Below are 20,915 nucleotides of genomic sequence, written 5' to 3'. Positions count from 1 at the left end.
TCATTTCCTTATGGACTTCTTTTATATGCATTTCTGTTTTTCTCCATCTTTACTTACGCTACAGTTCTAAGACCTGCCTGTGATTAATGTTTTTCAACAGCACAGATGGTACACAAGGAGGGGTCTGATGGTCTGGTCTCTGATGCCATAAATAAGAGAGCTTAGACATCTAGGGAAGATGATGAGACTCAAATACAAAATAGTGTGAATACGAACAAGAACAATCCTTGTTACTATGTCAGAAACAGCTGTGATCAATGGGTTGTGTATAGTTGAGGAGAGAGTGAGGCCTAGCTGCATCATATGCAGCAGCAGTGTGTTACGAGTCTTACGAGCTGAAGCTTTGTCAGTGGAGGCCGACCTGGCAGCTATCATCACTCCAATATAAGAGGAAATGATTGCTAAACCAGCTGATACAAATACAAAACAAGTGTAGGCTTTGTCATAATAATCAAATCTTCTTGGAACGACAAACATGACGCGTACACTACAAAGTTGTGTCATCTGCAGGCTCTGCAGGTCTTCAAATGGAAACTGTAACAGCAAAATAACTTGAATGAGGACATTTAGTGAACTGATAACCCAAACCACAATGATAGCCACCACTGTGGTTATGATGGTGATGATAGAAACATGGCTCAGTGGGTAGCACACAGCTACATACCTCTCCAGAGACATCACCACCAGTGTGAGCGGAGAGATCTCGTCTGTGAGAGCAGCAAGCATGATAAGAACAACACACACAGGATATGTCAGCAGTATCCTACATGCAGTGATTATGTACATTAACTGACTCAGAAGCAGCATTACAGTATCTGCAAAAAGCAGGTTATACAGCAGAATGTAACGAGAGGCTTCACAAAACACAGTCTTACTCCTTAAGATGAACAACATGGTAAAATTAATGAAGAGAAACACACAGCATGGTACCGTTGTGAAAATGGAGAACAACACTCTTTCCAGTAGCCCCTGATACTGTTCAGTGGTGATGTTGCTCTGAGACAGATTTAAATTAGACATTCAGAGAAGCAATTCACACATTTATGCAAAAATAAAAATTAGTTTAGTTTCCCTAAAAAAAAGATCAAAATTCATCCCAGATGTCTGTGAAGTCAACATGCAAAACCTAAAATGATAAAAAAAATCCTTTTCATTTAAATGATATCAGCAGGTTAGCATCCATGCTCTCTATAAGAGCAGAGCTGGTCTGCAGAGTTGTCTGCCCAGTCTACTGTATATAAGCTTTGTTCCTCACCATGTGCATGCAACGCCTTCATGTTAGCATGGTTGGCAGCTCCAAGAGAGATGATGCAATCACCTTTAGTGCCTTACCTTGAGAAACCTGTTAAATTATTTCAGCAATACACAATAACAGACAATTGGGGTATAACTGTTTACTGTGCAAGCAAATCTTGAACACTTTTTTGGTTGCTCTGGTTCCCGATGTAGTGTCCTCATTCACATCCTCCATTGACATTTCAGAAAAACCTCATATCAATATTTTTAATTTTTAATTTTTAATATTAAAACTTATATTTGAGCTGGTGCAAATTATTGGGGGGAAAACTGAAAAAATGGGAAAGGTGCAAAGCTGAGTACATCATCTCTTTTCCAGAAGTGTAGGAACTACGCATCCCACAATCCATTGCGATTCCAACAAGACACAACGAACAATGAGGCATAATGCCCCGTTCCATTTACCTCGGAACTCTGAAATGGGAACTGGGAATGACCCGAGTTAACTGCGTCCCAGTTGTAAGTCGGAAAAGCAACACGGACGCTCAGGCGTACCTTTGTTTTGTTAGCTAATACCAGACGATAACAACACACTACAAAGGTCAAAGGTATCGTTATTGTCCCCACAGGTACATTTGTTTGCAGCTGGAGACATACAAATACATAAACAACACTAATAAATCATCCAAACCTCAAGTGCATAAGTACATACAACATGAAACATGAAGCCCAGCAGAGATGTTCCAGCATCACTCTAAAAATTATAAAGTGCAATGAGCAATGAATTAGAATTCAACTGCTATTCAACAGACAAATAGCAGCAGGTACAAATGTGACCCGATGCCTTTTAGTCTTCACCACGGGCAGTCTGTACCGTCTGCCTGAGGGGTGAGAGGGTGATCTGGACTCTGCAGGAGAGAAGTCGCCTTTCTGACCACCTGTCTGTAGAGGTCGCTCAGCTGGACTTGACTCCTCCCTGCAATCTTGCTCGCCACTTTAACCAGGCTACCTAGTCTGTTTTTATTGGCTAAAGCCAGATTACCATACCAGGCAATAATACAAAACATTAAAACTGATTCAGTAAATCTTTTATAAAAGAGGGTCATCATCTCAGAGGATACATTAAAAGAATACATTTGTCTTAGGAAATACAACCTCTGTTGGACCTTCTTTGTGGTAACAACAGCATGTTGCTCAAAGGACAGTTTGTTGTCCAGCACAGTGGCCAGATATTTGTAGCTGTTCACTATCTCTATACCAGCACCCTTTAATATGGTTGGCACAGGACTAGATTGAGTCTTCCTAAAATCAATAATCATGTCCTTTGTTTTCAGTAGGTTTAGCTGAAGGAAAGACTCATCACACCAGACCAAAAAAGTGGTCGGTCTCTGTTGAGCTCTATAGCTAAGCGCACTTCTCTCAAAACGTACATGGACCTTCTTTCTATATTAATCTTTACTGTAGTGAAAAACATAATAATAGTTATGTTTTTATATAGTGTAGTTTGTGTGTTGAAATTCCGATAACTTTAATGGTAGCAGCCAACAGTCGAAGTTAGCGGGAGCAGTAAACATTTCCATCGTGACAGCGACCTCCACCAATGAGAGACATCGCTGTGACACTCCAGGATTATGGGTAGTGTAGTTCTTTTCCCTGAGATTGCGTGTAACCATGTTTTTATAAAAAAAAGTTGATATAATTTATTTACTCTTTTATTTAAAAATAGGGACAGTGCACATGAATGAACATAAATATGTAAATATGCAAGATTATAGGTTAATTTACATCCGTAGTCTCGTGGCAGGTTGGTGGTTCACACGTAAACAAATGTACATAACCACAATGACAAGCAAAAACCAAACAACCCCAACACTGTACATTACAAACTTCTGTCTTCTACAGGAGCATAAACCATCGTTTCACAATCAGGTAGCTCATGATCATTTTTCCTTGGATGGTTATCACATTATCAGTAATAATCAAGGTGCCAAAAGTGTAGAGGTTAGTGCAAGCGCCCCATGTACGGAGGGTGTAGTCCCCGAAGCGGGGGGCCCAGGTTCAAATCTGACCTGTGACTCCGTTCCCGCATGTCGTTCCCCACTCTCTCTTTCCCTGATTTCCAACTCTGTCCACTATCATATCTTTACAATAAAGGACCAAAAATAAAAATGTTTTTAAAAAAAGATGGCTAATAATCAAATCCATTATGGATTAAGTGAACAGGATTTTTACTTCTGGAACCACACTGTTGAGCTCTGCAAGGGGCTACATTCAAAACATTCGGGATTTAAGGCAACAACCTCCAGATCTGTGCGCCCGAGGGGACCACTGACATGGCCTCAACTCAAGTCAACTCTGCCTCTCACTTTTGTTTTTGAGGTCTGAGATCCGGTGCTCTGATATTTCAATGAATGTTTCTTTTACATAGGACACTTCAAGTCGATGAACGGCTACCCCCCCATACCAACCCTATCATGTCTGTACCACTTAAGAACCATCAGCTAACTGAGAACTTTAGTGCCAACTACAGAATTTAAGATTACCAACGTAAACTTGTTTCATCCCGCAGTGATTTGCTGTAAGCTAAGAAGTGTCTAGACTGTAGAAGACATAGAGCTGACATGCTGAGTGAAGTGAAAAGAGTGTTACATTGCTGCCACATTATGTCAAAATACTCAGAAAATGTGCTTTACAAACGAGGCCATTCCAATTATTTTTGTCCTGTATGAAACACATTTTCTTTCCTCCCAGCTTATTCCTCATTCAGTTGCACATCAAATAAAAACCAAAAACTTGTGCGGAGAATTTAGGACAGTAAGAGAGATTAGAAAAAGAATTGGTTGAAGTTAAGTGTATATTCTGAAAGGCTGGGCTGAGTAATGGTTCTGTCTGTCTGTCTGTCAGGCTCTTATCACTAGGCAGATGAGTGCAGCAGAGGGATAGACTGCATTTTGTGTGTCAAACCTGCAAATCATACATGTAAGAACAGTTTGTGATCTGTATTATTTTAACAGATTAGGTTTTTTATGCAAAGGGTTCCGCAATAAACAGTGATACGAAATACACAGGATATTTACACTCAACATGAACACACATCCCCAGCTTGCACCCTGTCAAAGAAGCTTTGTTAAATCTCTTCCTCTTGCTCAATCACAACTAGAGATTCATGAAGGCCTTTAGAAAAGTTGACAAGATCCACTGCTCAGCCTTGGCTGACATAATTGAGTTTTAGTCGACAACATAGATAGTACATGAGGAGGGGTCTGATGTTCTGGTCTCTGATGCCATAAATAAGAGAACTCAGACATCTGGGGAAGATAAAAATAAACACATAAAAAATGATCTGTATACGAACAATAACAATCCTTGTTACTATGTCAGAAACAGCTGTGATCAATGGGTTGTGTATAGTTGAGGAGAGAGTGAGGCCTAGCTGCATCATATGCAGCAGCAGTGTGTTACTGGTCTTACGAGCTGAAGTTTTGTCAGTGGAGGCCGACCTGGCAGCTATCATCACTCCAATATAAGAGGAAATGATTGCTAAACCAGCTGATACAAATACAAAACAAGTGTAGGCTTTGTCATAATAATCATACATTGGCGAGAGCAACATGACGCGTACACTACAAAGTTGTGTCATCTGCAGGCTCTGCAGGTCTTCAAATGGAAACTGTAACAGCAAAATAACTCGAATGAGGACATTTAGTGAACTGATAGCCCAAACCACAAGGATAGCCACCACTGTGGTTCTGATGGTGATGATAGAAGCATGGCTCAGTGGGTAGCACACAGCTACATACCTCTCCAGAGACATCACCACCAGTGTGAGCGGAGAGATCTCTTCTGTGAGAGCAGCAAGCATGATGAGAACAACACACACAGGATATGTCAGCAGTATCCTACATGCAGTGATTATGTACATTAACTGACTCAGAAGCAGCATTACAGTATCTGCAAAAAGCAGGTTATACAGCAGAATGTAACGAGAGGCTTCACAAAACACAGTCTTACTCCTTAAGATGAACAACATGGTAAAATTAATGAAGAGAAACACACAGCATGGTACCGTTATGAAAATGGAGAACAACACTCTTTCCAGTAGCCCCTGATACTGTTCAGTGGTGATGTTGCTCTGAGACAGATTTAAATTAGACATTTCAGAGAAGCAATTCAGACATTTATGCAAAAATAAAAATTAGTTTCTCGAAACAAAAGATCAAAATTCATCCCAGATGTCTGTGAAGTCAACATGCAAAACCTAAAATGATAAAAAATCCTTTTCATTTAAATGATATCAGCAGGTTAACATCCATGCTCTCTATAAGAGCAGAGCTGGTCTGCAGAGTTGTCTGCCCAGTCTACTGTATATAAGCTTTGTTCCTCACCATGTGCATGCAATGCCTTCATGTTAGCATGGTTGGCAGCTCCAAGAGAGATGATGCAATCACCTTTAGTGCCTTACCTTGAGAAACCTGTTAAATTATTTCAGCAATACACAATAACAGACAATTGGGGTATAACTGTTTACTGTGCAAGCAAATCTTGAACACTTTTTTGGTTGCTCTGGTTCCCGATGTAGTGTCCTCATTTACATCCTCCATTGACATTTCAGAAAAACCTCATATCAATATTTTTAATTTTTAATTTTTAATATTAAAACTTATATTTGAGCTAGTGCAAATTATTGGGGGGAAAACTGAAAAAATGGGAAAGGTGCAAAGCTGAGTACATCATCTCTTTTCCAGAAGTGTAGGAACTACGCATCCCACAATCCATTGCGATTCCAACAAGACACAACGAACAATGAGGCATAATGCCCCGTTCCATTTACCTCGGAACTCTGAAATGGGAACTGGGAATGACCCGAGTTAACTGCGTCCCAGTTGTAAGTCGGAAAAGCAACACGGACGCTCAGGCGTACCTTTGTTTTGTTAGCTAATACCAGACGATAACAACACACTACAAAGGTCAAAGGTATCGTTATTGTCCCCACAGGTACATTTGTTTGCAGCTGGAGACATACAAATACATAAACAACACTAATAAATCATCCAAACCTCAAGTGCATAAGTACATACAACATGAAACATGAAGCCCAGCAGAGATGTTCCAGCATCACTCTAAAAATTATAAAGTGCAATGAGCAATGAATTAGAATTCAACTGCTATTCAACAGACAAATAGCAGCAGGTACAAATGTGACCCGATGCCTTTTAGTCTTCACCACAGGCAGTCTGTACCGTCTGCCTGAGGGGTGAGAGGGTGATCCGGGCTCTGCAGGAGAGAAGTCGCCTTTCTGACCACCTGTCTGTAGAGGTCGCTCAGCTGGACTTGACTCCTCCCTGCAATCTTGCTCGCCACTTTTACCAGGCTACCTAGTCTGTTTTTATTGGCTACAGCCAGATTACCATACCAGGCAATAATAGGGGTCTTAGCCCAGCAACCCCCCAACAGAAACTAACAAATAGGTGTGGAAAGTGGGGGGGTTGGGGGCTTCTGAATTCTCTATCCTCATTGGAGGAGGCCTGAGGTTAACCCACAGGCAGCTCCAGTCTTTAAAAGCAATCACCAGGCATTTCTTCCTTCTCTTCAAGTGTGGTCTGCCGACACCAGAGGATACCCTCTCCAACAAGATGGACTCCAGCATTCGAGACAAAGCCTTTCCTCCTCTTGACTTACATAGGTTAAACTCCAGAGCTGAGGTTGCTCAGTATAGGTAGCTCGTCACATGCTGAATTCAAGCATCAGAGGATTCAGCTGACTACCTCCACGGCATATTTTTAGGAGTTTTGGGTGCAATCAGATGCTATCAAGTTCGAGCAAAAGGAAAAGTTTCTTTCCTTTGATTTTTCGTAAGACGTCATTGAATGCAACTGGACAGGAGCGCTGAAGGAAGCCCACTGATCCCTGAATCCACAAGGACACATAAAGAACTCAGCTCCTGCAACCAGAAGACCCTATAGAGCAGCGCTCTGGTCGAAGATCTGAATCCCGCTACCCTCCTCCTACATCTGCCACGAAGGAAACCTGCCTGAATCTGATGATTTAACATTCAACAGAGTGACGATCTAACCAACTTTGCAACGATCACCAGGAGTTACCCCAAGTAAGATCTTTGGTCTGGGCAGAAATAGTTTCAGAAATAGTTATGTTTCTTTTATAACCACTGATAATTATGCATCATTGTTGACGAGACGTCACATTCTGTTTATTATCTGTTGTAAGTTGCTGCATTTGTTTTATTGTAATGAACCACTGTGTTCGCCTATGTATGTAATGCATGTGACGAAGCCACATGGTGCATTGTCTCTCTCCACCATCTTGTTTTCTTTCTCTCTCTCTCTCTTTCTCTCTCTCTCTCTCTCTCTCATCTACATACACACACACACAAACACATTTACACCTCATTCACAAGTTTTGCTTGATAATGTTTGTTGCTTAGATTAGTTTATGATAGTTATTTGTTTGATTAAGTTCATTGATTTTGGATTGATGTTGCTTTGTTTAAATAAATTCTGTTATAATTTTAAGAGAGCAGTTGTTTGTGATTACTGGTTGTATTTGCATTGTGATATAAGCTGGGTGCAAAGGCTTTGTGTACGGATTTCACGCCTTCAATTTATTAAATATAGTTATTAATTATTAATAATATTAGTAATTAAATAACTAATTTGAGACTGATTTGAGTGATATTTTGGTTATATTTATCTGAGTACAGGCTGGTGCCCCAAAACTAGATTAAACATAGTTTAATGATATTTTATTTATATTATTAATAATTAAGTATAATTATTAAAGAATATAACCAAAGTTGACTTGATACAACCCCAACAAATGGTGCCCCATGTGAGGCCTTCAATAAACCAGCTTTGGTGTACTGTAAATGCACAGTAATCTGAGTTTAAATGACTTCATGACTACCCTCCTGCCTGAGATCAGAGACCAGTACTCAGCACTCTGCAACACTTTGTGCGAGAAATTCTCCACCTACACCGACCCTGTATCTGCTCCTCTTAGAGCCTTTAGTGTCTGGCACCAGAAGCACGAGGCACCCAAAGATTATTACCGGCGCCTAAAATCTGCATATTTCCAGGGACGTAATGCTCCAGGTTTGGAAGAGGACCAGACTTTCAAGTCCTTATTCCTGCACAATCTGCATGGCTGTGTGCGTTACGATGTCACCATGCATTGCCGAACACATCAGCTTGGTATGCCAGAAATCAAGAAATTTGCACAGATGGCTTGGGAAACACGCATACGTCCTGGGTTTTGGAGCCACAATAATGACCTAGCACTAGAAGGTAACAAATTGCCTTATGCTATGAATAAATCTAAGAAATCGCATCACCGGCAGAATAGACAACAGAACCAGGGGGGTGAAGGAAGGAGCCAGTCACAGGATAGTTCCCAACCTGAAGTACTGATCACCACCAGACCCGAACGGGAACTCTCGGGATGGCCGAAGCCCCAGACAGAGGGGTAGGCATAACCGGAGTTCCCATGAACTTCCCAAGGATGCAGGCTCTGACAGGGGAATGGGGAACATGATCTGGAGGTGTGTGACAGAGGTGATTAGACAGTTGGAGGCCTCCAGCCCTTACAAAGAACAAGGTTCTGACTCCACAGTGGGGAGGGGAGAGTAGCCTCCACTGTAAAACCCACCAAAGTCACTCAGCGTTAATGCTTTCTAGTCTCTGTTTTATGACCTGACAGTGGTAGTGAGACACATAATGCACATGTATATTTACACACCTACATGCCACATACACCATCCCACAGACTCACTCCTGCCCAGGCTAGGAGTTAGCCCACAAATCTACACCTGATACTCTTCTCTTTCTCTCCTCCTCTTGTCTGTTTGTTTCATTTGTTTTGTTAAAGAATGCACCTTGAGTAGCAAAGCTTTGCTAGTGCCTGTTTATGTTTTATGCCTAGCGTTAGACATAGTTAGACAGTCTGCCCAGACTTTGCCTCAGTGTCTGCCCAGACCAAAATGCCTCTAATATCTCTGAACTGTTAACCCTATGGACTGCTTCCCTAAGGAACTGCAAAACTGGGATGTGTCTCCATCCCAGACACATGGACTGCTTGGTCCGTGAGCTGCCCTAAAGATCGTAACCTGCATTTCGCTCTTCATGACAAGGGGGGATGTTGGGCCTCAGCCATGTGGGTAGGACAAAGGACTCAGGCCTGTATCACAGTCTCGAGCCTGACTAAAGTTATTTTGAAGGCAACTAAACAAAGGTGTAGCATAATTAAATTATTATTAAGATGTTATATCTTTATTTAACCTCGGATTTAAGAAGCGGCACCACTTCCTGTTAAAGGAAGAAAATAACTTTAATGGTATAAGTTAATTAATTAATCAGTCAGTTTCATATCTTGAAAGAAGTAAGTTCTGGAAATGTTAAACAAGAAAACACAGACAAAGTCCTGAATTTTATGTGTAAAATTTCATATAAAAGGGGTAAACAATAATGTATAGATGAAACAGATAAAGAATAGGATTATTATGATCAGGATAATACAATTATAATGTATGGTGACATTATATATTTAGTAATGAGATAAGACGCGATATTGTTTGAATGACTTAATCAGAAAATGATCAAAAATAAAAAGTTGATAAAGCAATTTTGGGATTCTATTTGGATTTAAAGGAGGGCTCTGAATAGACACGACTCAACACTTAATCTTCCAACACCCCTTGCCACCAGCAGTCTTACTGTGAGATGTGTTCAATTGAACTCCGCCGGCTGGTCCCGCGTTTCAGTCTCTGGCAAGTGGTTCTTTTCAGGCTGAGAGAGGTCCACGGGCCAGATAAGATGCCTTAACAACTTGGTCGGAGTATGCAGCTGGGATGTAGATTGTACGTCGGTTCAGCCGTTGTCTCAGAAGCTCCAAGAGGATCCAACAGGAGAAAAAAAATATTAAAGAGTCTTTTGATACGTCGATTTCCAATTCAGATTAACCGGATGGCCATCTTGATGAATCCAAACTAAGTAATTGGCATTCAAAATTGAAGAGCAAAAACTTTGGAGAAGAAAGTTCAAAAACCTTGCTTGAGCCAGAAAGAATTGATGTTCCAAAAATTGTGCGTGAAAAAGAAAGTTCGGCAGAGACTCGTCTCTACGGCACAAACTTAAAAGAAGTGATTCGGACCGAAGTCCGAAGAGAAGAGAGCAAGAGCTGAAGCTCTAAACTTCAAGAAACCAAAACTAAAAAGAACCCAAGATCTGAGCTCAGTGTGAACTCTTATCAGCTGGATGAGAAGAGGGGGTTCTGCAGGCAAAGAGGGGTGCCGCCCACGGGTGACTCCCATTCTGACTGGAGGACAATTGTTTAAACTAAACCGAGTTTACTCAATAAGATTAAGAATAAGAATCTAAACATATATACGTCACCATACATTCATTTTGATATTATTTCTATCAGATCCACGTTGATGTAGGTTCACGTCATATATTTAGACAAACATTTCTATCAGATTCATGTTGAGATGAAAATCACACCATCTGGGAACATCCTCAGTTAATCCCAGCCTGTAGGTGAACAAAAACATGTTATACAGTCAACATTCTTAATAAGACATATTAATAAAGTAGGAAAATAAGTTGGTGTCTTTAAATAACACCTTCTATAGCTAATATCAAAGAGTATGCTTTATAACATGTCTAAATGTATAATTATGAAGGTTACGTATTCATGGATATTCTAACAATAGATGGCAATAGCGCTCCACATCAAATTCCTATTAAAAATAATATAACTCTTATTCCTGTTCTGAAGATCAGATTTTGAGTTTAAAAAGATGATTATAATACATTCAATGTGACAATTACAAATATCTAGATGAAGAAAGACATAATTGTTCATTTGATGCAGAATTGAAAGCTGTGGTTCAGTTCTTCAGCAGTCCTTCAACAGATGGTCAATTTTACGACTTTGCAGAGACTGGTTTCGGTCACAGTTCATGTCTTTAAGAGAGTTGTAAACGTGTCTGCTGATAACGGCTACAAAGGGGTCTTAGCCCAGCAACCCCCCGACAGAAACTAACAAATAGGTGTGGAAAGTGGGGGGGGTTGGGGGCTTCTGAATTCTCTATCCTCATTGGAGGAGGCCTGAGGTAAACCCACAGGCAGCTCCAGTCTTTAAAAGCAATCACCAGGCATTTCTTCCTTCTCTTCAAGTGTGGTCTGCCGACACCAGAGGATACCCTCTCCAACAAGATGGACTCCAGCATTCGAGACAAAGCCTTTCCTCCTCTTGACTTACATAGGTTAAACTCCAGAGCTGAGGTTGCTCAGTATAGGTAGCTCTTCACATGCTGAATTCAAGCATCAGAGGATTCAGCTGACTACTTCCACGGCATATTTTTAGGAGTTTTGGGCGCAATCAGATGCTATCAGGTTCGAGCAAAAAGAAGAGTTTCTTTCCTTTGATTTTTCGTAAGACGTCATTGAACGCAACTGGACAGGAGCGCTGAAGGAAGCCCACTGATCCCTGAATCCACAAGGACACATAAAGAACTCGGCTCCTGCAACCAGAAGACCCTATAGAGCAGCGCTCTGGTCGAAGATCTGAATCCCGCTACCCTCCTCCTACATCTGCCACGAAGGAAACCTGCCTGAATCTGATGATTCAACATTCAACAGAGTGACGATCTAACCAACTTTGCAACGATCACCAGGAGTTACCCCAAGTAAGATCTTTGGTCTGGGCAGAAATAGTTTCAGAAATAGTTATGTTTCTTTTATAACCACTGATAATTATGCATCATTGTTGACGAGACATCACATTCTGTTTATTATCTGTTGTAAGCTGCTGCATTTGTTTTATTGTAATGAACCACTGTGTTCGCCTATGTATGTAATGCTATGCTAGTTTACCTTCAGTCAACGGCTTTCACAATCAGAAAGACCAGTGTTCCCACCGTTGAATCAAAGTCCGGCCACTGGCTTTCTGGTGTTTAAGTAACAGTTACTGAACTCAGCTCAGAGTGCTCACACTATTTCAAAAGGCAGCCACACGGCTTCCTTTGTTGTCCACCATTTTGTCACCATGTGACGAAGCCACATGGTGCATTGTCTCTCTCCACCATCTTGTTTTCTTTCTCTCTCTCTCTCTCTCTCTTTCTCTCTCTCTCTCTCTCTCTCTCTCATCTACATACACACACACACAAGCACATTTACACCTCATTCACAAGTTTTGCTTGATAATGTTTGTTGCTTAGATTAGTTTATGATAGTTATTTGTTTGATTAGGTTCATTGATTTTGGATTGATGTTGCTTTGTTTGAATAAATTCTGTTATAATTTTAAGAGAGCAGTTGTTTGTGATTACTGGTTGTATTTGCATTGTGATATAAGCTGGGTGCAAAGGCTTTGTGTACGGATTTCACGCCTTCAATTTATTAAATATAGTTATTAATTATTAATAATATTAGTAATTAAATAACTAATTTGAGACTGATTTGAGTGATATTTTGGTTATATTTACCTGAGTACAGGTTGGTGCCCCAAAAACGAGATTAAACATAGTTTAATGATATTTTATTTATATTATTAATATTTAAGTATAATTATTAAAGAATATAACCAAAGTTGACTTGATACAACCCCAACACTGTACATTACAAACTTCTGTCTTCTACAGGAGCATAAACCATCGTTTCACAATCAGGTAGCTCATGATCATTCTTCCTTGGATGGTTATCACATTATCAGTAATAATCAAGGCGCCAGAAGTGTAGAGGTTAATGCAAGCGCCCCATGTACGGAGGGTGTAGTCCCCGAAGCGGGGGGCCCAGGTTCGAATCTGACCTGTGACTCCTTTCCCGCATGTCGTTACCCACTCTCTCTTTCCCTGATTTCCAACTCTGTCCACTATCGTATCTTTACAATAAAGGACCAAAAATAAAAATGTTTTTTAAAAAACATGGCTAATAATCAAATCCATGATGGATTAAGTGAACAGGATTTTTACTTCTGGAACCACACTGTTGAGCTCTGCAAGGGGCTACATTCAAAACATTCGGGATTTAAGGCAACAACCTCCAGATCTGTGCGAGGGGACCACTGACATGGCCTCAACTCAAGTCAACTCTGCCTCTCACTTTTGTTTTTGAGGTCTGAGATCCGGTGCTCTGATATTTCAATAAATGTTTCTTTTACATAGGACACTTCAAGTCGATGAACGGCTACCCCCCCCCCCCCCCCCATACCAACCCTATCATGTCTGTACCACTTAAGAACCATCAGCTAACTGAGAACTTTAGTGCCAACTACAGAATTTAAGATTACCAACGTAAACTTGTTTCATCCCGCAATGATTTGCTGTAAGCTCAGAAGTGTCTAGACTGTAGAAGACATAGAGCTGACATGCTGAGTGAAGTGAAAAGAGTGTTACATTGCTGCCACATTATGTCAAAATACTCAGAAAATGTGCTTTACAAACGAGGCCATTCCAATTATTTTTGTCCTGTATGAAACACATTTTCTTTCCTCCCAGCTTATTCCTCATTCAGTTGCACATCAAATAAAAACCAAAAACTTGTGCGGAGAATTTAGGACAGTAAGAGAGATTAGAAAAAGAATTGGTTGAAGTTAAGTGTATATTCTGAAAGGCTGGGCTGAGTAATGGTTCTGTCTGTCTGTCTGTCAGGCTCTTATCACTAGGCAGATGAGTGCAGCAGAGGGATAGACTGCATTTTGTGTGTCAAACCTGCAAATCATACATGTAAGAACAGTTTGTGATCTGTATTATTTTAACAGATTAGGTTTTTTATGCAAAGGGTTTTGCAATAAACAGTGATACGAAATACACAGGATATTTACACTCAACATGAACACACATCCCCAGCTTGCACCCTGTCAAAGAAGCTTTGTTAAATCTCTTCCTCTTGCTCAATCACAACTAGAGATTCATGAAGGCCTTTAGAAAAGTTGACAAGATCCACTGCTCAGCCTTGGCTGACATAATTGAGTTTTAGTCGACAACATAGATAGTACATGAGGAGGGGTCTGATGTTCTGGTCTCTGATGCCATAAATAAGAGAACTCAGACATCTGGGGAAGATAAAAATAAACACATAAAAAATGATCTGTGTACGAACAATAACAATCCTTGTTACTATGTCAGAAACAGCTGTGATCAATGGGTTGTATATAGTTGAGGAGAGAGTGAGGCCTAGCTGCATCATATGCAGCAGCAGTGTGTTACTGGTCTTACGAGCTGAAGTTTTGTCAGTGGAGGCCGACCTGGCAGCTATCATCACTCCAATATAAGAGGAAATGATTGCTAAACCAGCTGATACAAATACAAAACAAGTGTAGGCTTTGTCATAATAATCATACATTGGCGAGTGCAACATGACGCGTTCACTACAAAGTTGTGTCATCTGCAGGCTCTGCAGGTCTTCAAATGGAAACTGTAACAGCAAAATAACTCGAATGAGGACATTTAGTGAACTGATAACCCAAACCACAATGATTGCCACCACTGTGGTTATGATGGTGATGATAGAAACATGGCTCAGTGGGTAGCACACAGCTACATACCTCTCCAGAGACATCACCACCAGTGTGAGCGGAGAGATCTCTTCTGTGAGAGCAGCAAGCATGATAAGAACAACACACACAGGATATGTCAGCAGTATCCTACATGCAGTGATTATGTACATTAACTGACTCAGAAGCAGCATTACAGTATCTGCAAAAAGCAGGTTATACAGCAGAATGTAACGAGAGGCTTCACAAAACACAGTCTTACTCCTTAAGATGAACAACATGGTAAAATTAATGAAGAGAAACACACAGCATGGTACCGTTATGAAAATGGAGAACAACACTCTTTCCAGTAGCCCCTGATACTGTTCAGTGGTGATGTTGCTCTGAGACAGATTTAAATTAGACATTTCAGAGAAGCAATTCAGACATTTATGCAAAAATAAAAATTAGTTTCCCGAAAAAAATATCAAAATTCATCCCAGATGTCTGTGAAGTCAACATGCAAAACCTAAAATGATAGAAAATCCTTTTCATTTAAATGATATCAGCAGGTTAGCATCCATGCTCTCTATAAGAGCAGAGCTGGTCTGCAGAGTTGTCTGCCCAGTCATACTGTATATAAGCTTTGTTCCTCACCATGTGCATGCAACGCCTTCATGTTAACATGGTTGGCAGGTCCAAGAGAGATGATGCAATCACCTTTAGTGCCTTACCTTGAGAAACCTGTTAAATTATTTCAGCAACACACAATAACAGACAATTGGGGTATAACTGTTTACTGTGCAAGCAAATCTTGAACACTTTTTTGGTTGCTCTGGTTCCCGATGTAGTGTCCTCATTCACATCCTCCATTGACATTTCAGAAAAATCTCATATCAATATTTTTAATTTTTAATTTTTAATATTAAAACTTTAATATTTGAGCTAGTGCAAATTATTGGGGGGAAAACTGAAAAAATGGGAAAGGTGCAAAGCTGAGTACATCATCTCTTTTCCAGAAGTGTAGGAACTACGCATCCCACAATCCATTGCGATTCCAACAAGACACAACGAACAATGAGGCATAATGCCCCGTTCCATTTACCTCGGAACTCAGAAATGGGAACTGGGAATGACCCGAGTTAACTGCGTCCCAGTTGTAAGTCGGAAAAGCAACAAGGACGCTCAGGCGTACCTTTGTTTTGTTAGCTAATACCAGACGATAACAACACACTACAAAGGTCAAAGGTATCGTTATTGTCCCCACAGGTACATTTGTTTGCAGCTGGAGACATACAAATACATAAACAACACTAATAAATCATCCAAACCTCAAGTGCATAGGTACATACAACATGAAACATGAAGCCCAGCAGAGATGTTCCAGCATCACTCTAAAAATTATAAAGTGCAATGAGCAATGAATTAGAATTCAACTGCTATTCAACAGACAAATAGCAGCAGGTACAAATGAGACCCGATGCCTTTTAGTCTTCACCACAGGCAGTCTGTACCGTCTGCCTGAGGAGTGAGAGGGTGATATGGGCTCTGCAGGAGAGAAGTCATTGGAGGAGGCCTGAGGTTAACCCACAGGCAGCTCCAGTCTTTAAAAGCAATCACCAGGCATTTCTTCCTTCTCTTCAAGTGTGGTCTGCCGACACCAGAGGATACCCTCTCCAACAAGATGGACTCCAGCATTCGAGACAAAGCCTTTCCTCCTCTTGACTTACATAGGTTAAACTCCAAAGCTGAGGTTGCTCAGTATAGGTAGCTCGTCACATGCTAAATTCAAGCATCAGAGGATTCAGCTGACTACCTCCACGGCATATTTTTAGGAGTTTTGGGCGCAATCAGATGCTATCAGGTTCGAGCAAAAAGAAGAGTTTCTTTCCTTTGATTTTTCGTAAGACGTCATTGAACGCAACTGGACAGGAGCGCTGAAGGAAGCCCACTGATCCCTGAATCCACAAGGACACATAAAGAACTCGGCTCCTGCAACCAGAAGACCCTATAGCGCAGCGCTCTGGTCGAAGATCTGAATCCCGCTACCCTCCTCCTACATCTGCCACGAAGGAAACCTGCCTGAATCTGATGATTCAACATTCAACAGAGTGACGATCTAACCAACTTTGCAACGATCACCAGGAGTTACCCCAAGTAAGAGCTTTGGTCTGGGCAGAAATAGTTTCAGAAATAGTTATGTTTCTTTTATAACCACTGATAATTATGCATCATTGTTGACAAGACGTCACATTCTGTTTATTATCTGTTGTAAGCTGCTGCATTTGTTTTATTGTAATGAACCACTGTGTTCGCCTATGTGTGTAATGCTATGCTAGTTTACCTTCAGTCAACGGCTTTCACAATCAGAAAGACCAGTGTACCCACCGTTGAATCAAAGTCCGGCCACTGGCTTTCTGGTGTTTAAGTAACAGTTACTGAACTCAGCTCAGAGTGCTCACACTATTTCAAAAGGTAGCCACACGGCTTCCTTTGCTGTCCACCATTTTGTCACCATGTGACGAAGCCACATGGTGCATTGTCTCTCTCCACCATCTTGTTTTCTTTCTCTCTCCTTCTCTCTCTCTCTTTCTTTCTCTTTCTCTCTCTCTCTCTCTCTCTCTCTCTCTCTCTCTCTCATCTACATACACACACACACACAAACACATTTACACCTCATTCACAAGTTTTGCTTGATAATGTTTGTTGCTTAGATTAGTTTATGATAGTTATTTGTTTGATTAAGTTCATTGATTTTGGATTGATGTTGCTTTGTTTAAATAAATTCTGTTATAATTTTAAGAGAGCAGTTGTTTGTGATTACTGGTTGTATTTGCATTGTGATATAAGCTGGGTGCAAAGGCTTTGTGTACGGATTTCACGCCTTCAATTTATTAAATATAGTTATTAATTATTAATAATATTAGTAATTAAATAACTAATTTGAGACTGATTTGAGTGATATTTTGGTTATATTTACCTGAGTACAGGCTGGTGCCCCAAAACGAGATTAAACATAGTTTAATGATATTTTATTTAATATTTATTATTTTATTTAAGTATAATTATTAAAGAATATAACCAAAGTTGACTTGATACAACCCCAACACTGTACATTACAAACTTCTGTCTTCTACAGGAGCATAAACCATCGTTTCACAATCAGGTAGCTCATGATCATTCTTCCTTGGATGGTTATCACATTATCAGTAATAATAAAGGCGCCAGAAGTGTAGAGGTTAATGCAAGCGCCCCATGTACGGAGAGTGTAGTCCCCGAAGCGGGGGGCCCAGGTTCGAATCTGACCTGTGGCTCCTTTCCCGCATGTCGTTACCCACTCTCTCTTTCCCTGATTTCCAACTCTGTCCACTATCATATCTTTACAATAAAGGACCAAAAATATTTGATTAGATTTGATTATTAGCCATGTTTTTAAAAAACATGGCTAATAATCAAATCCATGATGGATTAAGTGAACAGGATTTTTACATCTGGAACCATACTGTTGAGCTCTGCAAGGGGCTACATTCAAAACATTCGGGATTTAAGGCAACAACCTCCAGATCTGTGCGCCCGAGGGGACCACTGACATGGCCTCAACTCAAGTCAACTCTGCCTCTCACTTTTGTTTTTGAGGTCTGAGATCCGGTGCTCTGATATTTCAATAAATGTTTCTTTTACATAGGACACTTCAAGTCGATGAACGGCTACCCCCCCCCCATACCAACCCTATCATGTCTGTACCACTTAAGAACCATCAGCTAACTGAGAACTTTAGTGCCAACTACAGAATTTAAGATTACCAACGTAAACTTGTTTCATCCCGCAGTGATTTGCTGTAAGCTCAGAAGTGTCTAGACTGTAGAAGACATAGAGCTGACATGCTGAGTGAAGTGAAAACAGTGTTACATTGCTGCCACATTATGTCAAAATACTCAGAAAATGTGCTTTACAAACGAGGCCATTCCAATTATTTTTGTCCTGTATGAAACACATTTTCTTTCCTCCCAGCTTATTCCTCATTCAGTTGGACATCAAATAAAAACCAAAAACTTGTGCGGAGAATTTAGTACAGTAAGAGAGATTAGAAAAAGAATTGGTTGAAGTTCAGTGTATATTCTGAAAGGCTGGGCTGAGTAATGGTTCTGTCTGTCTGTCTGTCAGGCTCTTATCACTAGGCAGATGAGTGCAGCAGAGGTATAGACTGCATTTTGTGTGTCAAACCTGCAAATCATACATGTAAGAACAGTTTGTGATCTGTATTATTTTAACAGATTAGGTTTTTTATGCAAAGTTTTTTGCAATAAACAGTGATACGAAATACACAGGGTATTTACACTCAACATGAACACACATCCCCAGTTTGCACCCTGTCAAAGAAGCTTTGTTAAATCTCTTCCTCTTGCTCAATCACAACTAGAGATTCATGAAGGCCTTTAGAAAAGTTGACAAGATCCACTGCTCAGCCTTGGCTGACATAATTGAGTTTTAGTCGACAACATAGATAGTACATGAGGAGGGGTCTGATGTTCTGGTCTCTGATGCCATAAATAAGAGAACTCAGACATCTGGGGAAGATAAAAATAAACACATAAAAAATGATCTGTGTACGAACAATAACAATCCTTGTTACTATGTCAGAAACAGCTGTGATCAATGGGTTGTATATAGTTGAGGAGAGAGTGAGGCCTAGCTGCATCATATGCAGCAGCAGTGTGTTACTGGTCTTACGAGCTGAAGTTTTGTCAGTGGAGGCCGACCTGGCAGCTATCATCACTCCAATATAAGAGGAAATGATTGCTAAACCAGCTGATACAAATACAAAACAAGTGTAGGCTTTGTCATAATAATCAGACATTGGCGAGTGCAACATGACGCGTGCACTACAAAGTTGTGTCATCTGCAGGCTCTGCAGGTCTTCAAATGGAAACTGTAACAGCAAAATAACTCGAATGAGGACATTTAGTGAACTGATAACCCAAACCACAATGATTGCCACCACTGTGGTTATGATGGTGATGATAGAAACATGGCTCAGTGGGTAGCACACAGCTACATACCTCTCCAGAGACATCACCACCAGTGTGAGTGGAGAGATCTCTTCTGTGAGAGCAGCAAGCATGATAAGAACAACACACACAGGATATGTCAGCAGTATCCTACATGCAGTGATTATGTACATTAACTGACTCAGAAGCAGCATTACAGTATCTGCAAAAAGCAGGTTATACAGCAGAATGTAACGAGAGGCTTCACAAAACACAGTCTTACTCCTTAAGATGAACAACATGGTAAAATTAATGAAGAGAAACACACAGCATGGTACCGTTATGAAAATGGAGAACAACACTCTTTCCAGTAGCCCCTGATACTGTTCAGTGGTGATGTTGCTCTGAGACAGATTTAAATTAGACATTTCAGAGAAGTAATTCAGACATTTATGCAAAAATAAAAATTAGTTTCCCGAAAAAAAAGGTCAAAATTCATCCCAGATGTCTGTGAAGTCAACATGCAAAACCTAAAATGATAAAAAAAATCCTTTTCATTTAAATGATATCAGCAGGTTAACATCCATGCTCTCTATAAGAGCAGAGCTGGTCTGCAGAGTTGTCTGCCCAGTCTACTGTATATAAGCTTTGTTCCTCACCATGTGCATGCAATGCCTTCATGTTAGCATGGTTGGCAGCTCCAAGAGAGATGATGCAATCACCTTTAGTGCCTTACCTTGAGAAACCTGTTAAATTATTTCAGCAATACACAATAACAGACAATTGGGGTATAACTGTTTACTGTGCAAGCAAATCTTGAACACTTTTTTGGTTGCTCTGGTTCCCGATGTAGTGTCCTCATTCACATCCTCCATTGACATTTCAGAAAAACCTCATATCAATATTTTTAATTTTTAATTTTTAATATTAAAACTTATATTTGAGCTGGTGCAAATTATTGGGGGAAAAACTGAAAAAATGGGAAAGGTGCAAAGCTGAGTACATCATCTCTTTTCCAGAAGTGTAGGAACTACGCATCCCACAATCCATTGCGATTCCAACAAGACACAACGAACAATGAGGCATAATGCCCCGTTCCATTTACCTCGGAACTCTGAAATGGGAACTGGGAATGACCCGAGTTAACTGCGTCCCAGTTGTAAGTCGGAAAAGCAACACGGACGCTCAGGCGTACCTTTGTTTT

General features: G+C 40.4%; 4 protein-coding genes across 4 annotated transcripts; all 4 read right to left on the bottom strand.

Annotated features, from left to right (window-relative positions):
- Positions 1-93: 93 nt before the first annotated feature.
- Positions 94-1,020, bottom strand: LOC132988669 (odorant receptor 131-2-like). The gene has a single exon (XM_061056238.1). The coding sequence runs from the start codon at positions 1,018-1,020 to the stop codon at positions 94-96; it is 927 nt and encodes a 308-aa protein (XP_060912221.1).
- A 3,337-nt stretch (positions 1,021-4,357) lies between these two features.
- Positions 4,358-5,392, bottom strand: LOC132988783 (odorant receptor 131-2-like). The gene has a single exon (XM_061056356.1). It carries the CDS (start codon positions 5,390-5,392, stop codon positions 4,439-4,441), a length of 954 nt encoding a protein of 317 aa, XP_060912339.1. The 3' UTR covers positions 4,358-4,438.
- An 8,751-nt stretch (positions 5,393-14,143) lies between these two features.
- LOC132988786 (odorant receptor 131-2-like) lies at positions 14,144-15,151 on the bottom strand. Its single transcript, XM_061056363.1, has one exon. It carries the CDS (start codon positions 15,149-15,151, stop codon positions 14,198-14,200), a length of 954 nt encoding a protein of 317 aa, XP_060912346.1. The 3' UTR covers positions 14,144-14,197.
- A 4,034-nt stretch (positions 15,152-19,185) lies between these two features.
- On the bottom strand, positions 19,186-20,139 carry LOC132988778 (odorant receptor 131-2-like). Its single transcript, XM_061056350.1, has one exon. The coding sequence runs from the start codon at positions 20,137-20,139 to the stop codon at positions 19,186-19,188; it is 954 nt and encodes a 317-aa protein (XP_060912333.1).
- Between the last annotated feature and the right edge of the window lie 776 nt (positions 20,140-20,915).

Source organism: Labrus mixtus, chromosome 14 (genome assembly GCF_963584025.1).
Source record: "Labrus mixtus chromosome 14, fLabMix1.1, whole genome shotgun sequence".
NCBI lineage: Eukaryota > Metazoa > Chordata > Actinopteri > Labriformes > Labridae > Labrus > Labrus mixtus.
The sequence above is the reverse complement of the archived record's forward strand: the minus strand, read 5'-3'. Positions and strand labels throughout refer to the sequence as shown.

Excerpts from the sequence above, each read along its gene's own strand:
- LOC132988669 (XM_061056238.1), bottom strand. The coding sequence starts at position 1,020 with ATGTCTAATTTAAATCTGTCTCAGAGCAACATCACCACTGAACAGTAT.
- LOC132988783 (XM_061056356.1), bottom strand. The coding sequence starts at position 5,392 with ATGTCTAATTTAAATCTGTCTCAGAGCAACATCACCACTGAACAGTAT.
- LOC132988786 (XM_061056363.1), bottom strand. The coding sequence starts at position 15,151 with ATGTCTAATTTAAATCTGTCTCAGAGCAACATCACCACTGAACAGTAT.
- LOC132988778 (XM_061056350.1), bottom strand. The coding sequence starts at position 20,139 with ATGTCTAATTTAAATCTGTCTCAGAGCAACATCACCACTGAACAGTAT.